Genomic DNA, 19,058 nt, shown 5'->3' on the forward strand with positions numbered 1-19,058 from the left:
ATAAATCTCTCAATTAGCACGTCCTCAAACAATACCAAGCCAATCTATAGTGATGCAAGAAACCTTCACTAGGATTATTTTGAGTTAATATTCATGTTTGTTCCTGGAGCACCATTTGTGAGCTTTGGTGGGAGTACAGTCTAAATTGCAATGGGACACTTGAGACTGACCTTTATGAAGAAACATCAGCAGATGCACATTTGTGCACATCACATCAAGCTGTTCCATATGCAAGTCTAATTATACCCTATCCCTTCATAATTGCCTCAGACAAAACCTGCTGCAGTTATTAACATAAAGCTGCTGGTTTTGTTGTTTATTTCATGCATTCTGCTGTGCATGAGGAGACATCTCTCTGAAATCCTGTGCCAGGGTGCAGCTCACAGCTCTGGTGCAGCCTGCCCAGGAGGCACGAGTACCTGTCCTTGTCCACAGGGTTCCTCCTGTGCCTTCTCTGGGTTTTGCCAGCAGATGGCAATAAATGTAATTGAGTTGCACAGAAAAAGTCACTCGTGGTGGTGGTAGCAGAGAGGGTTTGTACTCTGTAAGAAGTCCGTGCACCCATCTCTGATCTCTATTACCTGCTTAACTTTGGGCCAGACAAGAGTGGTTCTCTTGCACCTACCATAAAGACAGGTAAGAAATAGCTAGTTTTGCAGTTGTCCTTTCTGCCTGCAGAGTACACGGGCCCAGAAATCATGGCAAAGATTTTCTGTGTTCCTTGTAGCATTTTCTGTTTGTACACTGCTGCTGCTGCTCCCCTTTTTTACATGTATGTAAGAGGTGATCTTTTCCCTTTGGGAGCTTAACTCTCCTGTCCCTTGAGGCTTGTGTCTCACTTCTTCACTTTCCAGGCTGCTTTGATAAATTGCAGGGCTGGCAGGGGTGGCCTCTGCTAAGCTGGTTGTGTTCTGGCATTTTGGTCCTGGCAAAGCTTTGCCATGTTTATCATCTCTGGATGCTCTCCACTCAGGTCCAGTCCCAGGATTATCTTTAAAACACCACAGATACATAGAGTGCAATGGTATGTTCAGCTGAGCAGCAGAAGCTGTCTGGACAGGAAGATGCATATTTAGCAAAGCTGATGTTATGTGATATCTGGAGACTTCTATTTGCTTTGTTTTATTTCCATAAGCCCCTTTGTGTTAATTCTCTACCTTTTTTCACAGATGTCAAACCAAAACCTGCTATCCTCTAATGGTTAAATCTGCCCCCCAGGCAAGTCACAGCCTCTTTATTTCTTCAGGTTAGCTTGCCTGCAGCTCACTCTGGAAGGTGGAGCAGCCCCCCCAGAAGCTGAGGTGCCCTCTATTGAGGAAGAAATTTCACAGCCCAAGTGTGCATTTACTGACTCTCTCCTGTAGTTGGATCACTGAAGCTGCCAGCACTAGTGCTGCACAAAATGCTCTGCCTGTATGGTCAATGTACAGACTTTTGTTATGATAAGTGTATATTGTAGTCAAACATTCATTTCCAGATGTTTCTTTTCAATAGTGTAATGTTTTGCAATCAGAGTATCTGGAAAAGGTCAAACCTGACTCTCCAGCATGAAAAGGAGGATGGTGTGGTATCACAGTCATTGTAAAGTTCCCATCAGAGCAATCATGTGCTGCCAGATCTGGTGGCTCCCAAGGCCTTAAAGTCTCCATTTCTGCTTCCTTCTCTGCAGGCTTTCGGCTGAATGCCTCCTCTTGGCCCATGTTCCTTCTGAAGACTCTGAATGGAGCAGAGATGGCTCCTGTCCGGATTTTTCACAAGGTATTTTACTGTATTGTTTGTGAAGACATCCTTCTGGCACATCCCCTTTGCTGCAGAGCACCAGAATAACAGCTGGTGCCTCATGTGAGGTCTGCTGATCCCAGAGGAGTTGAAAGTGCCCAGCTTTACCATGGAGCTGCTCTGTCATAGCAGTGTTGAGAATGCAGACAAAGATCTACTTTGTGGCTTGGGCTTGAGCAAGGAGCTTGTTTCTCACTTAGGCTGCAGGTGCCACTCAAATTCAGGAATACAGTGTGTGGAAGTGAGTATATCCCTGAAATTTTTGTGTGCCACAGCTTGCAAGGAGTGCATATATTTTCATGAGGTAACGTTGCAAGTGTTATTTTACAAAACTGTTTTCTTACAAATTTGTATTATTACAAAATTTGTATTTTTAAACCCTTAATGAAGTCAGAGAGGGGCAGAAGCCAGGGTAGGAGCATATGCTGTAGTATGGGGTGGTTGGTGTGGCTTCAGTGTTTTTTCAAGTGCAATAGACAAGAAGGAGCAAGCCACAGGTGAGGGTCAGTGGCAGATCTCTCACATGTCTAGCAAAGCTGAAGGTGAGGGAAGAATGATGGAGGGAGACTGGCATGTCCTCCATTTTCCTGCTCTGAGGTAACAAAGTGAGAGTGTCCTGCAGAGGCTTTCTTTGGAGCTTTATTTTCTGCCTGTGTTGCATGACACGTTTGTCACAGGGTGCAACATGAAGGCAAGCTGCTGGATTTGGTGCAGCAGCTGGGGGACTGCAGAGCAGTCAGTAGTGGACTCCAGGAGTGACTTTACAGGCAGGTGGTTGTGTAGCTAGGCCAGCACATGCACACCTCTCCATCTGCTTGTGGAGGTGAGTTTGCTGATGGAGGGAGCAGCTCTGGTCTGGCATATCCTCTTTGAGCACATTTTCAACTTCTCCTTGTAGGAACCACCATCTCCATCCCAAAACTTCTTCAAGACAGGGATGAAGTTGGAGGCAGTGGACAGGAAAAACCCTCACTTCATCTGCCCGGCCACCATTGGGGAGGTGAGAGGTTCTGAGGTCCTGATAACCTTTGATGGCTGGAGAGGTGCCTTCGATTACTGGTGCCGATATGATTCCCGGGACATCTTTCCCGTAGGCTGGTGCTCGCTGACTGGAGATAATCTGCAGCCCCCTGGAACAAAAGGTAAGACCCACGTTGTTGCTTAGCTATCTTTCTTCTCCACTCGGTTCTCAAAGAGCAGCAAAGCAGGCAGAAGTGAGCAGTGAGGACATCTGGGTGCCATGTCTGGTTTTCTTACTGCTACTTCATGTGTGGTGTTGGCACAGATAATCCTGGCCTGGCCTCAGGTGGTAATGGATATCCATCCCTACAGGTGGGCAGGATTATGGCTCTCTGGAGGGATGGTGGTGCTGTACAACGTTGCTGTGGTCTGCTCTTGTACAGGAATTTCATTTGAGTCTTCCCCGTGTCTTTGGAACACCCATTCCTAGGGACTTCTTCACGGAGGGACTGGGGTATTTGTGGATATAAAAGGGAGTAATGAGAACTCTTAAGCTGCAGGGCTGCATCTTTGTGCTTCTGACAGTTATCTTGTTCTGTCTTACGATGTGATCTCTGCTGTGAACAAGGAAAAAGAGGTGTGGATCAGGTTCTACCTGCCTTGTTCCTTGAGCTGTGATTTTTGGTTAGGAACTTGGTGCCTTACAAAGGTCTGGGCCTTGGCTGTTGAGATTTTTAGGTATGTCTGGCTTGCTAGCATTACAGTTGTGTTTAGGACCAATGGAGCTGTCACTGTCCTCATGCACCTTCCTCTGACATTTGCAGCCTGCCAGTTCCTGCACACTGCTGTCAATGAAATGACAAACAGGAGAGCAGCACTCTGCTGGAGCTGAAGGATTACTCAAGAGAGGCATTTCTCTGATGGGACTGTTCCTCTTGAACATCCAGGGTCAGCTTGTATTAGGCTGGTACTTTCTGCCATCCTCTGATGTGGCCATTTCTGTTCCTGTGCTGCAAGGCTGGTTTTGGGGTGGATGTCCTGAGGTCACCCCACATGGCTGATGTGCAGGCCAGGCCACAGCCTCCTCTCAGGTGGAGGTGATTTCTGTTATGGCTGGGAACTGAAAGACACCCTCACTGTTTTGTTTTGTCTTGAATTTCTGCATTTGGCCTTGATGTTCCCAGCCTTTCCCTTGCTTCTTGCTATTTGTTTGTGTCCTGCTTGCTGCTGCCCAGCAGGCTCCACAGAGCTGCTGGGACCTCCTGGCTGGTGCCTGACCTCTTCAGCCCCATTTTTGATGGGATTTTTCACAGGGACTCCATGGGAGCAAAAACATCACATCATCTCTTTGTGAGTAGTTTTGCCTGGTTAATTTCTTCAATTTTTTGTTTCCTCCCCTTTATTTGGACAGGGAAGGTAAGGGATGCTGAGCCCAGTTGTGGCCCTTGGTGAACAAGTCTATGTTGCCATGGTGTACATTTTTATTAGATCTAGGAACTTCATACTCAATATACAGCCCCACTTGTTATCAAAATTGGACATTTTGCTGCCTGTCTTCTTGATCTTTGGTATTTTTATAACTTCTGAAGAGCTATGAAAAAGAAGAAAAGGTGGAATAAACTGCACCCTTCTAGCAGTCTCCTTGTTCTTTGTGCACTGATATGTTGAAGGTGTTCTGCTAATATTTAACCTGGAACCAAATCAAAAAAAAGACCTTCAGAGAAGATCAGAACAAGCAGAAACCCCAGGACCAGTTCTGAATAGCCTGAATATGACAAGAGTACAGAAACATTTTTGTTCTCAACATGGGGCTTTGGAAACTCACTGATAATGAACTCTGAGAGGCAGATGATGAGATCAGTGAGTAGACTCCCAGCAGGTTTCTCATGCCACATATTTTAACTGAGTGTGTGTTCTTCAGCTAGCTGGATATAAATAGCAGTATAGCCATCTTATTGCAAACTGCCTGGGGGCTGTAAATCTGTGAAGAAACTCATGTCCTCTGTCCCAGGTGTAATTGTGTAGGTGTAGGTGCAGGTGTGGTTGGCTCGGGTGTGCTTGCAGAAGCAATGAGAATCCAGGGATCAGCTGCAGGTTTAGGGGCAATTTGCTTGATTTTTAACCAGTGCAATGAGGACTTCTATTCAGTTGGTTTCTACCCGGATGTCCAACATCCTGATCTCTCATTTTTCCAAAGTGGAATCTTTTTCTCTGGCTCTTTCTGGCCACTGCTGTGTTTTGAGCTGATATTATTGTGCCATGAATGTTACAGCCGAAGTTCTTTCTCCTGAAGAAGCACCAGGCAACTCGGAGCTCATCATTTTGCATCTGAAGGTAGGAGTGGTTTTTTCCACACTCTTCTTTATGTTTATTCATGTGATGGTCACTTGGTCTTTTCTTGCCCAGAAACTCAGTCTCCCAGCTTCATTCTGGTGCTGTTCGTGGGGTGCAACCATCCTGTCTGCCCTGGGAAGTGTGAAGCATTAGGGAACTTTCTCAGCTTGCTTATTAGCTCAGAAGTCACTTGTGAGTACATTGAGCAGTGCAGATCCTGCTGGAGATCCCTGTGCACTCTACATAAACTTCTTTCCTCCACAAGAATGACTGTTTGACCCTACCTCTTCTAAACCTTGGTTTATCCCTATAGAAAACATCTCTTATCCCATGGCTCTTTACTTTTTACAAAAGCCTTTGGTGAGGATCTCAGAGGCTTTGTGGAAAGGCAGATCCATCCACGTGGCTACTGACCAGTCTAGATCCTTGAGGTTCTCAAAGCCTGGTTTCTGGCATAGAAGCTGTATTGACACTGCCTGGTAGCTCAGATTCCTCTTGGGGGCTGTGTTACTGGATAAAACCTCAGTTTTGTTTCAGGAAATGCTTCAGCTACCTGTGCTTTTTGCTCGTGTCAAACCAGCTACTTGGGTTTAGTTGATGACTGGGTGGAGAGGGTGGACAGTGATGCCCAATTGGAGGGCAGCCTTGGTGATGCAGAGGGCTCTTTGGGTTGTGAGTTCTGGGTTCAGAATCAGGGTTTTCTGTCCTTCAGCTCCAGCAGCACTGACTGCAATCTTCAGTTGTTCTTTTTTTGGATATCCGTGTGTGGTTGTAATTAGAGGAAGGAGGACGTGTGGGATGTTTTGCAATACTGTTATTGGTCTGGTAGTTCAGGCAACTTCCTAAACCTCCAGCTGTCAGTGTTGCCCAGCATCTCTGAGATGTGGTGCAAGGTGTAGTGAACTCCTTGGAATGTTTTTGAGATCCCTGGCTGTGCTGTGTTGGGAAAGTGCCAAGTGTAATTACCAACAGGGATCAGGGCTACAGGAATGCCTCCTGGAGAGCTGTAAATGTAAGACTTGTGCAAGAAGAAAAAGCTGTTGCTGGTGTCATGGTGACACTTGAGACTTTTTTTTTTTTTAAAGTTGGTTTATTTTTGTAACTAAAACAACCAGAAAAATGCCATGGCTTGTGCCAGTGGGCTGTGTGGTGGCATCTGCAGTGCACAGAGCTAATCCCAGCTCATGCAGACAATTAAAGTAAGAAAATTGCTGCTCCAAACTGTGGAGATTTTTAAGCCCTTAAGGAATGGGACACTCATGATGAATGTTCAGAGCAGGTTCAGTGAAACAAACACTGGAAGAGTGACCTACAGGGATTTAAAAATGTATATGAATGGCATTTTCAGTCTTCTGAGGAACCACCCCACCCCCTGTGTTTTGGGACACTCTAATGGTCATTACTGGTATCTCTAGAGAGAAGAGGTGTGAGCGATGGATGCATCTCAGAGTAAAGAGGCTCTGAGCACTTAAAATGGATGTTTGGGGGTTTGTGGTACAGTGGTACAGTAATGCAGACTCTTAAATGACTCTTTATTGAGGGAAAAGTAGGAAACATCTTCCACTTTCACATCTTCAGTTCCATATTTTCCTACATGTTGGCTTTGCTGTACTTATCCCAAGGACATAATTTTGTGTTCTTCAAGCTGTGATAAGCCTGAGATAAGCTGATGCATGGCAAATCTTTCTAGAATCAGCTGACCCTCAAGATGTGGGCAGGAACTTTATGGAGTTTTCTGTAAATACCAGTTTGAATTGCAGGGGGTGGGCAGCTGCAGGTGCTGCTGGTGTGAACTCCTGAGGGATACTTTGGCATGAGGAAAATGCCGTTTTCTGTCAAGTCTCTGTTTCTGCAGGAAGCTTGAGACTCTCCTTTAAACTAATTCGTCAGTGATTAATAGCCCAGTCAATGGTGCCCATCTTTTCTGTGGCTCTGAGTTAAGCAATGTTTGATCCTGCATCTTTAGGGTGAAGTTTCTGACTGCACCCAAACTGATCCCATGCCAGCACGGCAAGGAGCAGGCCCCCTGTGCTGGGTGCCTGTATGACCCAAGACAAGACAGTTCAGCCAGCAGAAAACTTGTTGCTTAATTTTCTGTTACATTAATGAGCTGAAATGATTAATCATGAGTTCAGTTCACAATAATGCAAGTTGGAAGGGACTGATGGAGGTTGCATGACCCAACTCCCTGTCTCAAGCAAGGTCAGCTTTAGAGTTGGGTTAGGGTGCTCAGAGCTCATGCAAGCACCACAGCTGTGGTTTCCAACCTTCCTAAGGAAGATGCCACTTTTCTCAGCAGCAACAAACTATTGATTTTTTTAAGTAGGAGAGCTCCACTTCAATTTCTGAAAATTTGGCTGCTCTCAGTGGCTCACCATGACAGAGTAGTACAAGGAGGTAAGTGGGGGTGTCCCTGGCAGATGCTCACCAGCTGAGTAAGGCTTAGTAAATGGAAACTTTTGGCAGCTAAAAGAGATGTGGGCACTGGCTTGCAGCTGCAAGATAATCCTGCTTGCTGGGCACAGCTGTTAGCACTGCTGGAGCTGGTGGGGTGTCAGGGTGGGTGTGAGCAGGGCTGAGCACCCTGCAGGGCTCTCTCCTGCAGTCCTCTGCTTCTTGACAACCACAGGACTTTCTGCATTTCACTTTGTGTGCAGATTACTCATAGAAACATGAAGGAGCTCAGTATGGCAGGGACAGCAGGTTCATCACCTCCCAGCAGCCAGGGGAAGCATCTGCCAGATTTGCCAGAGGCAGCAGGAGGAGTGCTGCCTGGTGTTCCTCACCCTCCTCTGTGGTTGTTGCTGACCTCTGTGTCCTAAACATGTCCTGGCCAGGTGCCCTCACTGTGACATTGAGCTGGCAGCTGGGGGTCAGCTCTGTCTGCCCTCATCCCCTGGACTCCTGTCTTTGGCACTGCCAACAAGACCAAAATCCCTGTCTGCCTGGAGACTGGGAATCCTGATGGCAGTTTGGTCCTGGTGGAGTGCCTGGCCAGCATGTCCACCCAGGTGAAGTCCTGTAGTCATGCCATGAGATGACACCAGTCTTGGTTTCCAGCTGTCCAAATGAACCATGTACTCAGGTTTTCTTGGAGCTGGCAGCCAGGTGCCTGCCCAGTCTCCCCATGGAGAGCACAGAGTGCTCCAGAATCAAAGCTGGTGAATGGAATCAGCAGAAGAGCAAAGCAGGAACCTCCAGTGGCTCATCCACATAAGGCCATAATAAAGTGCCACTGCTGGGACTTTACACAGCTCTCCCAGTCCCAGCCATGCTGTTGACTTGCTCTGTGCTCTGGTTAGCACTGAAGGGGTTGGCAGAGCTGTCACCTCACTGCCCCATGCCTAGAGAATCTTCTGACCTGGGACTTGCTGCTGTCACCTTGCAGCCCACTGATCTTTTCCAGCCCCTTAGAAATTTGGACCCTCCTCCATTTGCTGCTTCTGAGCTGCCAGCAGGAAGCAGTGTCTGTGTGCCAAGGAAATGAGGCCTTGCTCACAGTAACTGCTCATAAAACTCTTGTTAAAAAAACATAAAAATCATTTTATATACCCACAGTTGTGCCACTGTTAGGCTCCATGCCACCCAGTCTTGCAGTGCACTCTGTTCCCTTTGCCAAGATTTTCTTCGTAACTACAAGAGCTTCAAGAGTGTTTGTCTTTTTCCTAGTTCAGAGCCTTCATGCTGAACACTAAGTGAGGTTTCCATGTCTGAAAAACAAGCCATCATGAAGGTGACTTTTCAAAATCTAGGAGGGTTCTCCTGTTTTTCTTTTTATCAGAAATTCAAAATTAGAAGGACTATTGGTTTGCTGAGCTGGGCCAGTGCATTTCTAGCCTTTAGCATAGCTTAAGAAAGACGAGTGACCCAGGTCAGGGGATTTGTGGGCAAATACACTAGAAACTTGATTTTGTCAGGGAAGGCATGACAAGGTAAGAAGGAACAGACCATGTGCTGGCATTTCACTTACCTCTGGCAGCAGGTGAGAGGAGCAGGGCTGCTCATCCAACTTAGATGAGCCGTCACTCGGGGCCAGGAGCAATTGTCCTTGCAGGCATTAAGGATGGAGCTGGTACCTTCCCCTGCAGTTCACTGGGAACTTAGGGACAGAGCAAATTTGATTTCTGCCTTGAGATAGATTTCTAGCACAGCACTGGCTCTGTGGCTTTCAGGCAGGTCTTGACTGATCCTTCTCCTAGGAATGCTTTCAGCGCATTTACACGGTTGCTGGCAGGTCACCACTCGCAGAAGGAAGAGGTGTGGGTACCAGTTATTTTCAGGAAGGAGGCTGTGACTGAAAACGTGATCCCTTTGGAGTTCAGCCCATCCAGGCTAAGCCACAGTGTCCCCCTGCTCAAGTGCTGAAGCAAGGATCGGTGCATTTGGTTTTTAATCTGGCATGGAAAGCAGGAGCCTCCATTCAGGAGGCTGTGAATACTCCAGGTTTTTCCATGTTGACTCTGTGTAAAGATGGAGGCTCTCTTGTTTTGATTCTTGCCATGATTTAATTATATTTGCTTTTTCTCTTTTTATTTCAGTCGTGATTCCAAAGAGCCCTTTACCTGCCTCCGAAGTAAACTCGGAGAAACCTAGCATGCACAGTAGCACAAAGACTGTTTTGGGGCATCAACAAGGGCAAAGGCGTCGCAAAACAGGGAAGAAGCGTGGTCGAACGACCAAAGCACTAATCCATCACCCCATGCCTACACCCTCCAAGTCAGTGGAGCCTTTGAAATTCCCCAGAAAGAGAGGCCCCAAGCCTGGCAGTAAGGTAAAAGCTGATGCTGATGCAGGCGGGTAAAAAGCAGGTGCTGCAAGTTCTGCCATGGGTTGGTGCATGCGTGTGTTTGTGCACGTTTGTCTCAGCCTCTGGCTGTGTAACTGCAGCAAGTAGGAGACCAAAGAGTTATGTGGGCTGGGAATATGTCCCTCAGAATCCAGCCCCAGAGCTGTAGAGAATGTCTGTGTCCTAAAGGTCATTTCCATCAACAAACTGTGTCTTTGGAGCTTCATTAGCTGTGAAGTAGCATGGCAGATGCTGTGATCGTGACAGGATGGCCAAATGGTGGAAAAATCTCTTCCATCCATTGTGGGTAGCTAGTCTAAGTCAAGCAGAGGTGGCAGATCTCAGGCTTGCTACTCTTTCAGGATTGTGGTTTATAAAATACACACATATTGATTACTAGGTTCTTGAGACTCCCTGTCATCACCATCAGAAGTTTGTCATGTTCCACAGTGCCTTGTCTGTTGGATGCAAAGGAGAGTGTAGTGATCATGGATGGTAAAGGAGAGCAGGCGTAAAAGGAGAAATATCTCCTCTTTTTCTGCAGAGGAAGCCTAGGACATTGCTGAATCCAGCACCCACCTCTCCAACAACCAGTACCCCAGAACCAGACACAAGCACTGTGCCTCAGGACGCTGCTACAATCCCCAGCTCTGCCATGCAGGCTCCCACAGGTAAGGGTCTCAAACTGCATTCTTGACAAGATTGCACAGTCAGGACCTGCACACCACGATACTCCCATTTTCTGAACCCTGGACAGCAGCAAATGTTCCCATTCCAGAAAGGGAATGCCTAGGAGAGAGCGTGGGGATAAGAGAGGCACAGGAGTTTGGATCAGCCATTTATCTCTCTCTGTTTTGGAAACAATGAAGTAGTAGGAAGATTGCAAATCCATCTGGGAGCGCAGGGATCCCTTTTTCCTGGGCCACCACATGCATGTTGGTGACTCCACAGCTCTCAAAGGGGACTTTTCATGGCTTTTGTGCCCAGAGGTAGTGCAGTGAGCAGCACCTCTGGTGAGCTCAGAGCCCTCCCAAGCCATTCCAGGCACAGCTGCTGAATCTGCAGCAAGATGCAGAACAACTGCTGAATGACTGTGGCAATGCTTCAGGCAGGATATTGAGGCAAACAGGGACAAGAGGGAGCAGGGGAAGAGTAGGAGCAACGGTGCTCTCTGCTACAGCTGTGAGATGTAGCTGAAGATGAGTCTGAGCAGGAAACTAATGCAGAGCTGCTTTTTGTGTGTTTGGTCAAGCACTGGATACAGGCTGAGCCCTCTGTTTCCTAAGACGTAATTGGCCTGTTGTCCCAGGAACTTAAAGAATCCAGTTTCCCTAAAAAATGCGGGTCATCTTCCTTCACCTCCTTCGAACATCCCAGCTGCCTTTCCTGGCTGGCATGGGAACCACTTTGCACCCTCCCTTTGGGAGCCTGAGTGCTGGGGAAAATGGGTGAAGAACAGCAGCAGCTTGGAAAGTGAGTGTGAGGCAGAAGGATTTTGGAGGTGAGATTCCTCTCTGTAAGTGGGTCTGCTGTTAGGATGCAGACAGGCAAGCATGGTGGATTCCCCTTTGTGAGTGAGCTGACAGGCTTAAAAACTCAGCATCTCTCAGGTTTGATTTTAGGCATCTGTTTCTTGCTTTCTTGAGTGAGTTAATGGCAAACACGTTTCTCATCTTGGCAGTTTGCATTTATTTGAACAAGAATGGCAGCACTGGGCCCCACCTAGACAAGAAGAAAGTTCAGCAGTTGCCAGATCATTTTGGACCAGCTCGAGCTTCTGTTGTCCTTCAGCAAGCAGTACAGGCCTGCATTGATTGTGCTTATCATCAGAAAACAGTCTTCTCCTTCTTAAAACAAGGCCACGGGGGAGAGGTCATCTCAGGTGAGAACTGGCCCACAGCACTGGCCCTTCAGAGATGTCATTGCAAGAATTCACTCCTTGGAAGATGTCTCTCTGAAGCTTGGTGCAATCATGGGCCTGGGGCAGACAGATTTCTGTCTTCTTTTTCTTGCCAAACATCTGTATCAGTGAAGCAGCAGGTGATGACTGTCACAGAGCAGTGAGCACTCCAGAGTGCAGGCAGCCCTGGTAGCCTCCTGCTTCACCTGGCATCCCCCAGCACTGCCCAGCCCCAGGAGGAGGCAGAAGGGGTGGGATTGACAGAACTGACAGAAAGACAAGAAATGCACCAATGATTAATTTAACTTTTAATTCTGTGTTTATCTGGATGCTGGAAGTGCAGGCCCCTCCTGGTATGTCTTCCCATTCCCTGGAACGCAGCTTCCTAGGCTCTGCCTGCCTGCGCCTGGTGCTGGGTGCTGGTGCTGGGTGCTGGTGCTGGATGCTGGTGCAGTGGGCTGGTTGCAGCCTGTCCTGGGGTAGGGAGCTCACTAGCAGAGCCAGCAGAAGGCAGTGGCTTTTGTTTGCTCTAGTCTAGACCAGCGATGCTGAGATACAGAAGCTGGCTGTGCAGCCCTGGGCGTAGTCTCCTGCCTTTGCTGGGGGTTTACGTGTTGGGCTCTGTTTGTTTCTGTCTCCAGCTGTGTTTGATCGGGAACAGCACACTCTGAACCTGCCAGCAGTAAACAGTATCACCTACGTCCTCCGCTTCCTGGAGAAGCTCTGCCACAATCTCCGCAGTGACAACCTCTTTGGGAACCAGCCTTTCTCTCAGAACAGCCACATGAAGCGCTCACACGAGTACGACCACGACAGGTATCTACCAGGTAGGAGCTGGGGCGGGGGCGGCACCGTAGGGACCCCAGGTTCATCCCTGGCTTAACCCAGATTTTACCTTTATCTGAGGAGGCAGGTGTGGGTTTCAGAGCCCCCTCTGCAGGGTTCATGGCATCACACGCAGTGTCACACGTGTGCCCGCAGGACTCTTTTTGTGCAGGGTTCAAGTTGCTGTGTTTTCTGCCTGTTGGTTTGATTTCCATCCCTGCCTGTAGGCTCCACTCATCCGTGCTGTCTCCTTGTCTTCCCTCCTCTCCTTGTCCCTGAGTCCCTGCCGCTTCCTGTAACCTGGTTATGGTTACCTCATCCAGTTGGGAATTAAGCTGAAAGACTGCATGAGGAATAGCAGAGTGATAACATTAGATAAATTGTAATTAGAAATGGAATTAAAATCTAGCAGAGTGGTTTCCACACTGGCTGTGGGTGTGCTGGCAGCACATCAGCCCTTGGTGAAAGCTTTCCCCAGGATGACGCCTGCTGCAGCCAACTGAGGCATAGGTGGCTTTGTGTTTCTTGGCATGGCTCATGCTCTACTGCACTGAAACAACACACCCCTGGCATGATAGGTCATGCCACAATGCAAATTGTCAGGCTGCAAAATTGCTCTTAAGCGAAAGCAGTTGAAAACAAGAAGGCCCAGAGCTTTTCCCACAGTGCTGCGTTGTGGCAGCTTCCTCTGGTGTAGCAGTGGCTGCCCTGGGCTGGCTGTGCAGCTCTGGTGAAAAAGGGCTGTAGCAATGCCAGTCCTGGAGAAGATTAAACCTTGAGAACTATCCTGTGCTGATCTGCTCTCCTGTCCTGTTTCCACTCCTACCTTTCTGCCCTGAGTCAGCAAATACCTGTTGCACTCTTTGAAGTCTTTCCAAAGTTAATTCTTTGGGTAATTATGGTTCTGATCATAATTGTGAAAATTACAAAAAGGAAGAATTTCTAATGTAAAAGGATAAACACTTAGGAGGAACTGTTTAAGAAAAAGTTGCTAAGTGTGAAGCTTAGGAGCAGCAGCCTAATGCCACAGGGCTTCTTTGCATCTCACAAAACACCTATACTCAAGGGAAGGGATTAGAAGAGTCTAAAGATCATGAGTGTCTCAGAGTGACTGCCCACTCCTTCCTCACTGGTGGACCAGCTGCCTGCAGGCTGGAGCCAGCAATGCCAGGAGCAGGGAGCTGTTCTGTGCTGTAAGGAGAGGAGCTGTGGAAAGAGAGTTGGCTGCTGTGGCAAGTATAGGAGCAGCATGTCTAGATACTGTCACTAGAGGTTGCACCTCTAGAGAACCCTCAGTTAGAAGAAATTCCCATGCTCCAGTGTGGAAGTACCCTGTTGGCATGAGACAGAGGAAAAACAGTATGGAAGAGGACCCAGGGTCTGGGCATGGTAGCAGGCTCTGATGGAGTGAGTCCTGTAGCTCACACACTTTGTTTCAAGCCACCATGAGCTGTCAGTGGTGTCTGTGCTAAGAGCTGGGCTGCCTGGCAGGGTGGAAACGTATAAGGAGCAAAGTCAGACTTCAGGGAAACTGAGGCAGAGCTCTAAATAGGACATGATGCTGAGACCTGCCCATTCTGAGCTCTTCTTTAGAGTGTTTGCAGAGATTAAATAAAGATTAAGTACAGTTCAGAGAAGTGATAACACCTGGTCCTGTTTGTTGCTCAAGCTGATGTCTAAGGGATTGCTGGACATCTGGACATTTAACACCTTACTCAAACAGCTGAAAGAAGATGATAAACATTGTTATCTACACACTGCAGTGGCTTCTGGTGAGGATAAAAGACCCAGCACTGTCTAATTTGAGAGGTTAAGGCTGGTCATGGAAGAATGAGGATGCAGTTGTACATCAGCTTACATCACACCAAGTGTCAGGGCTGCCATGGCCTTACCTTCAGCTCTGTGTGTCCCATCTTGTTTCTGCTCCAGTACAGGTGTGTGCCTGAGTGGGACTGATTGTTTCAGAAAATGATCACTGGTTAAGACTGGGAGCTGGTCTCAGTTCCCAAAACAAACTCACTTTACAGGAGCACCACTATGGATACTGTGGGGAATTTGTCCATGTTGTTGGCTCTCTGCTCTCCTCATCTAGTGTTGGCTTGAATTAAACTTCAGGAGGTGACCAGAGTGCCACCAAGCACTCTGGGGCACACTTTATGGGGGCCTGATGCCATAGCACTGGCACGTTGTTATTGATGAGAAGTGTCTCTGGAAGCTGCTTTTTGTCACTGTACCCTTGGGGCAGGTGGTGATCAACCCATCCTGTACACACACCTTGGTCATCTCATCTGTTGTCAACTGTGGGTTCCCAGCTCATGGGACAATGCTTCACATCTGCATTTTGCTGCTGGATTTACCTCCTTTCTGGTCTTCTGTTTTATGATTTTTTTCTGCATAATTTCAAATGCTGCTTTATCTGGCCTGATGTGGTAAAACATCAGCAGATTTTGTCAGTGAACCTCTGACACAGGCACCAAAGTCACTAATATAAGAATTAAATGTTACTGGGCTCACAAATGATTCTCAAGAAAAATCATTGGCAATTGCTCTCCAGCCTCATGTTTTCGTTCTGTGTTCTGCCGTGCACATGACAAAACTTGGGGTAATCCTTATATTCTCCATATCAAATGATATTTTACTGAATTCCAGGAAAATCATATTGACCACTCTTCTTTTGTCTCACAGATGGGTTATTTCCTATGATAAGGAAGCTGCTGGGTTGGTCTCCTTTGGTGAATGCATGCCATGATATGTGCTGAAACATTTTTCATTGCCAAAACAATTTTTGTTTTTTTGTTTAACTGTTAGCACTGTGTTTCCAGTCACTCTGAGCAGTGTCACTGGGTCAGAATTCACTGCAGCAGACCCATGGTTTGCTCTCCACCTTGTTTCTTAAGTTGCATTTTGGCTTCCTCCACATCCTCATGTCCTCAGTTTGAGAATGTTCAGTGATTTGACTTTCACTTCTTAGTCAGGGGTGTGTATGTCCCTTCCTGTCCTGTTTCTTTCAACCTTTGATCCTGGTCCTGGTGTTCAGTGTGACTGTGACTAGAGGTGAGGGCTGGGGTTGGTTTGGAGGCAGATGGGTGTCCTGGGAGCACTGGGACCTGAGCTGGCTGTGTTGCAGGTTGGTGGGGTGAGGTGCCAGTGCAAGTTACTGAAGTAGGCACTGAAGTGTCCTGAAGTAGGAGCCTTGACTTGGACTTTGACTTGACGAGGTGACCAGGCTGCCCTGGACTGTGAAGGCATCTGTCCTGACAGCCTTGGGATGGCCATCAGCACACACCCAGGCATGGGCAGATTTGCTTCTCTTCCATCCCCCCAACCTTCCAAGCTGGGTGAGGTGAAATACCTCTCAAAGCTATCCCAGCATGTGCAGGCAAGGAAAACCTTTTTTTTCCTTTTTTTCCAGTCTTTAACTTTCTGCACAGTATCCTCTTGTTCTGTTCCCACACACTTGTTACTTCTGTAGCTGAAAGTACAGTCCTGTCTTTTCCTTTGCACTGTGTCAAAAGACAGAATGAGTTAAAAAGTTCACTTTGTCCCTGTTCTCACCATCCTTCATGCTGAGCAGGTCCTTTTCATCTCCAGTAAATGCTGTGCTCGGTCTCAGCATCCTTCTTGAAGTGAACATTTATCCACTTACATTTGAGGTCCTTTCATCCAGATAATTTCCTCACTGGTGATAACACATTCATGATGCTTATGGCATTTTTTTCAACTGAGGGTATTTTCTTTTTTTTCCTGATGATGCATATTGTGACTGCGGAGTGCAGCTCCATGTGTTACTCCATGTCTTCATTTTCTTAAAATTTATCCTTTAAAATCAGAGACCCAAGCTACAGAGCTACTTTTGGTTTATTCTTCCACTAATTTACACGGACCTAACTTCTGATTGCCTGGGTTATCTGATACAACTTGACCTTCTGTGTTTGCATTACTTTTAAAATCAACCAATTTTAAAAAATAATTAAAAAAAACCCTGGAAACCCTTTAAAACTATCACTTTTTGTTGTTGTTCTGTGACTGTTGGGTGAGTAAGGTCATGCTGGTTTACATTTAAGAGATAACCAGGGACATGTGTTTCCTGTCTCTGTCAGAGCAATGAGTCTTTCCAACAGGACTTGTCCTGAGGACAGTATTTGTCTAATAGTGTTACAGTGATATCATACTCAGAAGTCCCTCAGTATGAGCAGTGTGTCTTTTGTTTCCCCAAAGGATTTTAATAGAAAAGTTACTTTTCTCTACTTTTGTGGTTTTCTTTATTCAACTAAGTTGTCTGCTAAGTTTAGTCAGCTAAGTGATGACCGATGCTTCCCACCCGTCTGTACCTTTGTTTCTCTGTTTGGCGTCCTGCATCTCCCTTGGTGTCCCTGTTGCTCCCTGCTGTATTTCTGTCACCCCCCAGCACCCATCCCTGCCCTGTGCTGGCAGCTGGGGCTGCTGTCTGCTCTGCCCAGCACTTGTGGGTCTTTCACCCTGCCCTCTGTTCACACCTTGAATGCTGCAGGCTCACCCGTGGTGCTCGGGGCAGCTGCCAGGGGCCAGCCAGGGGCAGCAGTGTCACCTTGTCCTGCTCCTCTGCTGACCCTGCTGTGTCCATCGCTTCCCTGGCTGCTGTTCCCATCTCTGCCTTTCCATCCTCTGTGTTCATCCCCCACTGTCACTCTGTGTGCAGCCTTCAGCCTGCAGAGAGACATCCCAGAGCCCAGCCCGACGTCCTGGATGCCACGTGCAGTACAGAGAACCTCATCGTTGGGAAATGTTTGGAGAAGAGCAGCAGGGACAGCTGGGGGACACCTGAGGGATCAATTTTGGGAAAGATTGGAATTTTGAGTATGGTTTAATCAAGCACTCTGCATGGCATAGAATGGTTGTAAATCATCCAGGGGTTGTTTGCAAATCTTCCCAGGGTTCTATGTGTCTGAAAGGTGAAGAGTGGGGAGGTGCAGGAATCGTGCAGGAAGAGCCAAGGGGTAGAATGAGAAGAAATAGAATTAAGCCAGTCACAGGTGGTGCTGGGAGTGAAATGTGGCAAAACATGACTAATATTATTCCTTAGGTTTCTTGCCACCCTTTTTCTCTGATAAAGCAAAATATAAAATGATAGGTGTGCTGGGTTGCAGTTTTAAAGGCGATGCATGCAAGTCTCAACTCTGGCAAGACTGAATTTCCTAGGAAGTCTCCACTCCTAAGTAGGGCTTGTTCTCTTTTCCTAGACAGAAGCAGTTCCTTAGACGACACTCTGCAGGGACCAGGCCGGGGTACAAAGCGATATTCCCAAGATTCCCCTCCATACAGTGCTCCTCTCTCCCCCAAGTTACCAAAGAATGACCGTCACCCTTTGGAAGGTGAGCACAGCGTCTCTTCCCAAAGCTGGCTGTTCAGAGCAACCTGGAATGGGTACAGCAGGATGAGATGTGCCGTGCCAAATTAAGCCATGGGTTTAGGAATTCTGCTTTGCTTTGGCTCTGGCATGGGTCGGTGCTTGGCATTTCAGGCAGAAGTGTCAAGGCAGGTTCCCCAAGCAGTTGTGTAAGGCATGTGGAATGCAGGGTGAATTCCTTCTAGCCCTGGTAGTCATCATCTAATACCATATAATCTGGGATTGAATTGCCCATATCTGAGCTTCCATTGCTATGCATGGTATTAAGTCATAAAGCTGCCCAGATGCTTCAGTCAATCTTCCCCTGAACTTTACTGTGATGGTTTGCTGCAGTGTATTGTACAGATGTTGATGTGCAGCTGTACGGTCAGGAACCTGCTGCCCTTTCCCAGGATCCCATCTTGCTCCTCACAATCCTTTCTAAATAGCAGGGAGGGTCTCACTGGCATGTGCTCCATCAGCTAAACCAGATGGAACCACATCCCACACCACCAGTGTTGCCTGAAGCATCCCTGGGGTCACACTGCTGGACATGTGCTGTGCCATGTGCTCAAATGCAACTGCAGAAATACCCTCTTTGGTATGTGGTCCATAGGTGCCCCCTGCATGTGCAGGTGGGAGATTGTCTGGAGGTCCAGGTAGCTGGAGGACTACCTGAGCCTGAGCAGAAGTCTTCAGTAAACATGGTTCCACTTTCTGTTTTGAACTGGAAAGCAAAACGCAGACTGGAGATTGGACTTAGTTTACTGAAGCCTGTTAATAAATTGATGGTGAAATCTGCCAAGGTATCAGTTGTAGCTCTTTATAGTATGTCCCTGAAATATTGCTGGAAACTCTTGGCTGGGCTCGTAGTTGCCTTTGTGCTCTGTTGCTGTCCCTTTTGAATGACATTTCCATGGCTCTTGTGAGTTTTCTGAGCTTGGGTTGTTGATCCCAGGTTTTGAGTACACAGCGCTCCATGCACTGTGGTATAATTCTAGTCTCCATCCATCACTGTGCCTTCTGCTCTTTGGGATTCCTCAGCCCATATCTAAGCACAGCTGATCTGAACTTGCACCCTGTGATGGACAGTTTCTAGTGACCTTGGT

The 19,058-nt window shown here is 47.4% G+C and overlaps 1 protein-coding gene across 5 annotated transcripts in view; it reads left to right on the forward strand.

The window, feature by feature from the left end:
* SCMH1 (Scm polycomb group protein homolog 1) overlaps positions 1-19,058 on the forward strand; it is a 53,658-nt gene that overhangs the window by 24,856 nt on the left and 9,744 nt on the right. For 2 of the 5 annotated variants that reach the window (XM_030464382.1, XM_030464383.1), the window contains 7 exons: positions 1,670-1,758; positions 2,678-2,921; positions 9,612-9,844; positions 10,404-10,530; positions 11,541-11,741; positions 12,401-12,586; positions 17,804-17,935. In XM_030464382.1, the coding sequence (XP_030320242.1) occupies positions 1,670-1,758; positions 2,678-2,921; positions 9,612-9,844; positions 10,404-10,530; positions 11,541-11,741; positions 12,401-12,586; positions 17,804-17,935 (1,212 nt within the window). The remainder of the gene's footprint in view (positions 1-1,669; positions 1,759-2,677; positions 2,922-9,611; positions 9,845-10,403; positions 10,531-11,540; positions 11,742-12,400; positions 12,587-17,803; positions 17,936-19,058) is intronic. The other 3 variants (XM_030464384.1, XM_030464385.1, XM_030464386.1) reach the window with 3 other exon arrangements.

Source organism: Calypte anna, chromosome 23 (genome assembly GCF_003957555.1).
Source record: "Calypte anna isolate BGI_N300 chromosome 23, bCalAnn1_v1.p, whole genome shotgun sequence".
Classification (NCBI taxonomy): domain Eukaryota; kingdom Metazoa; phylum Chordata; class Aves; order Apodiformes; family Trochilidae; genus Calypte; species Calypte anna.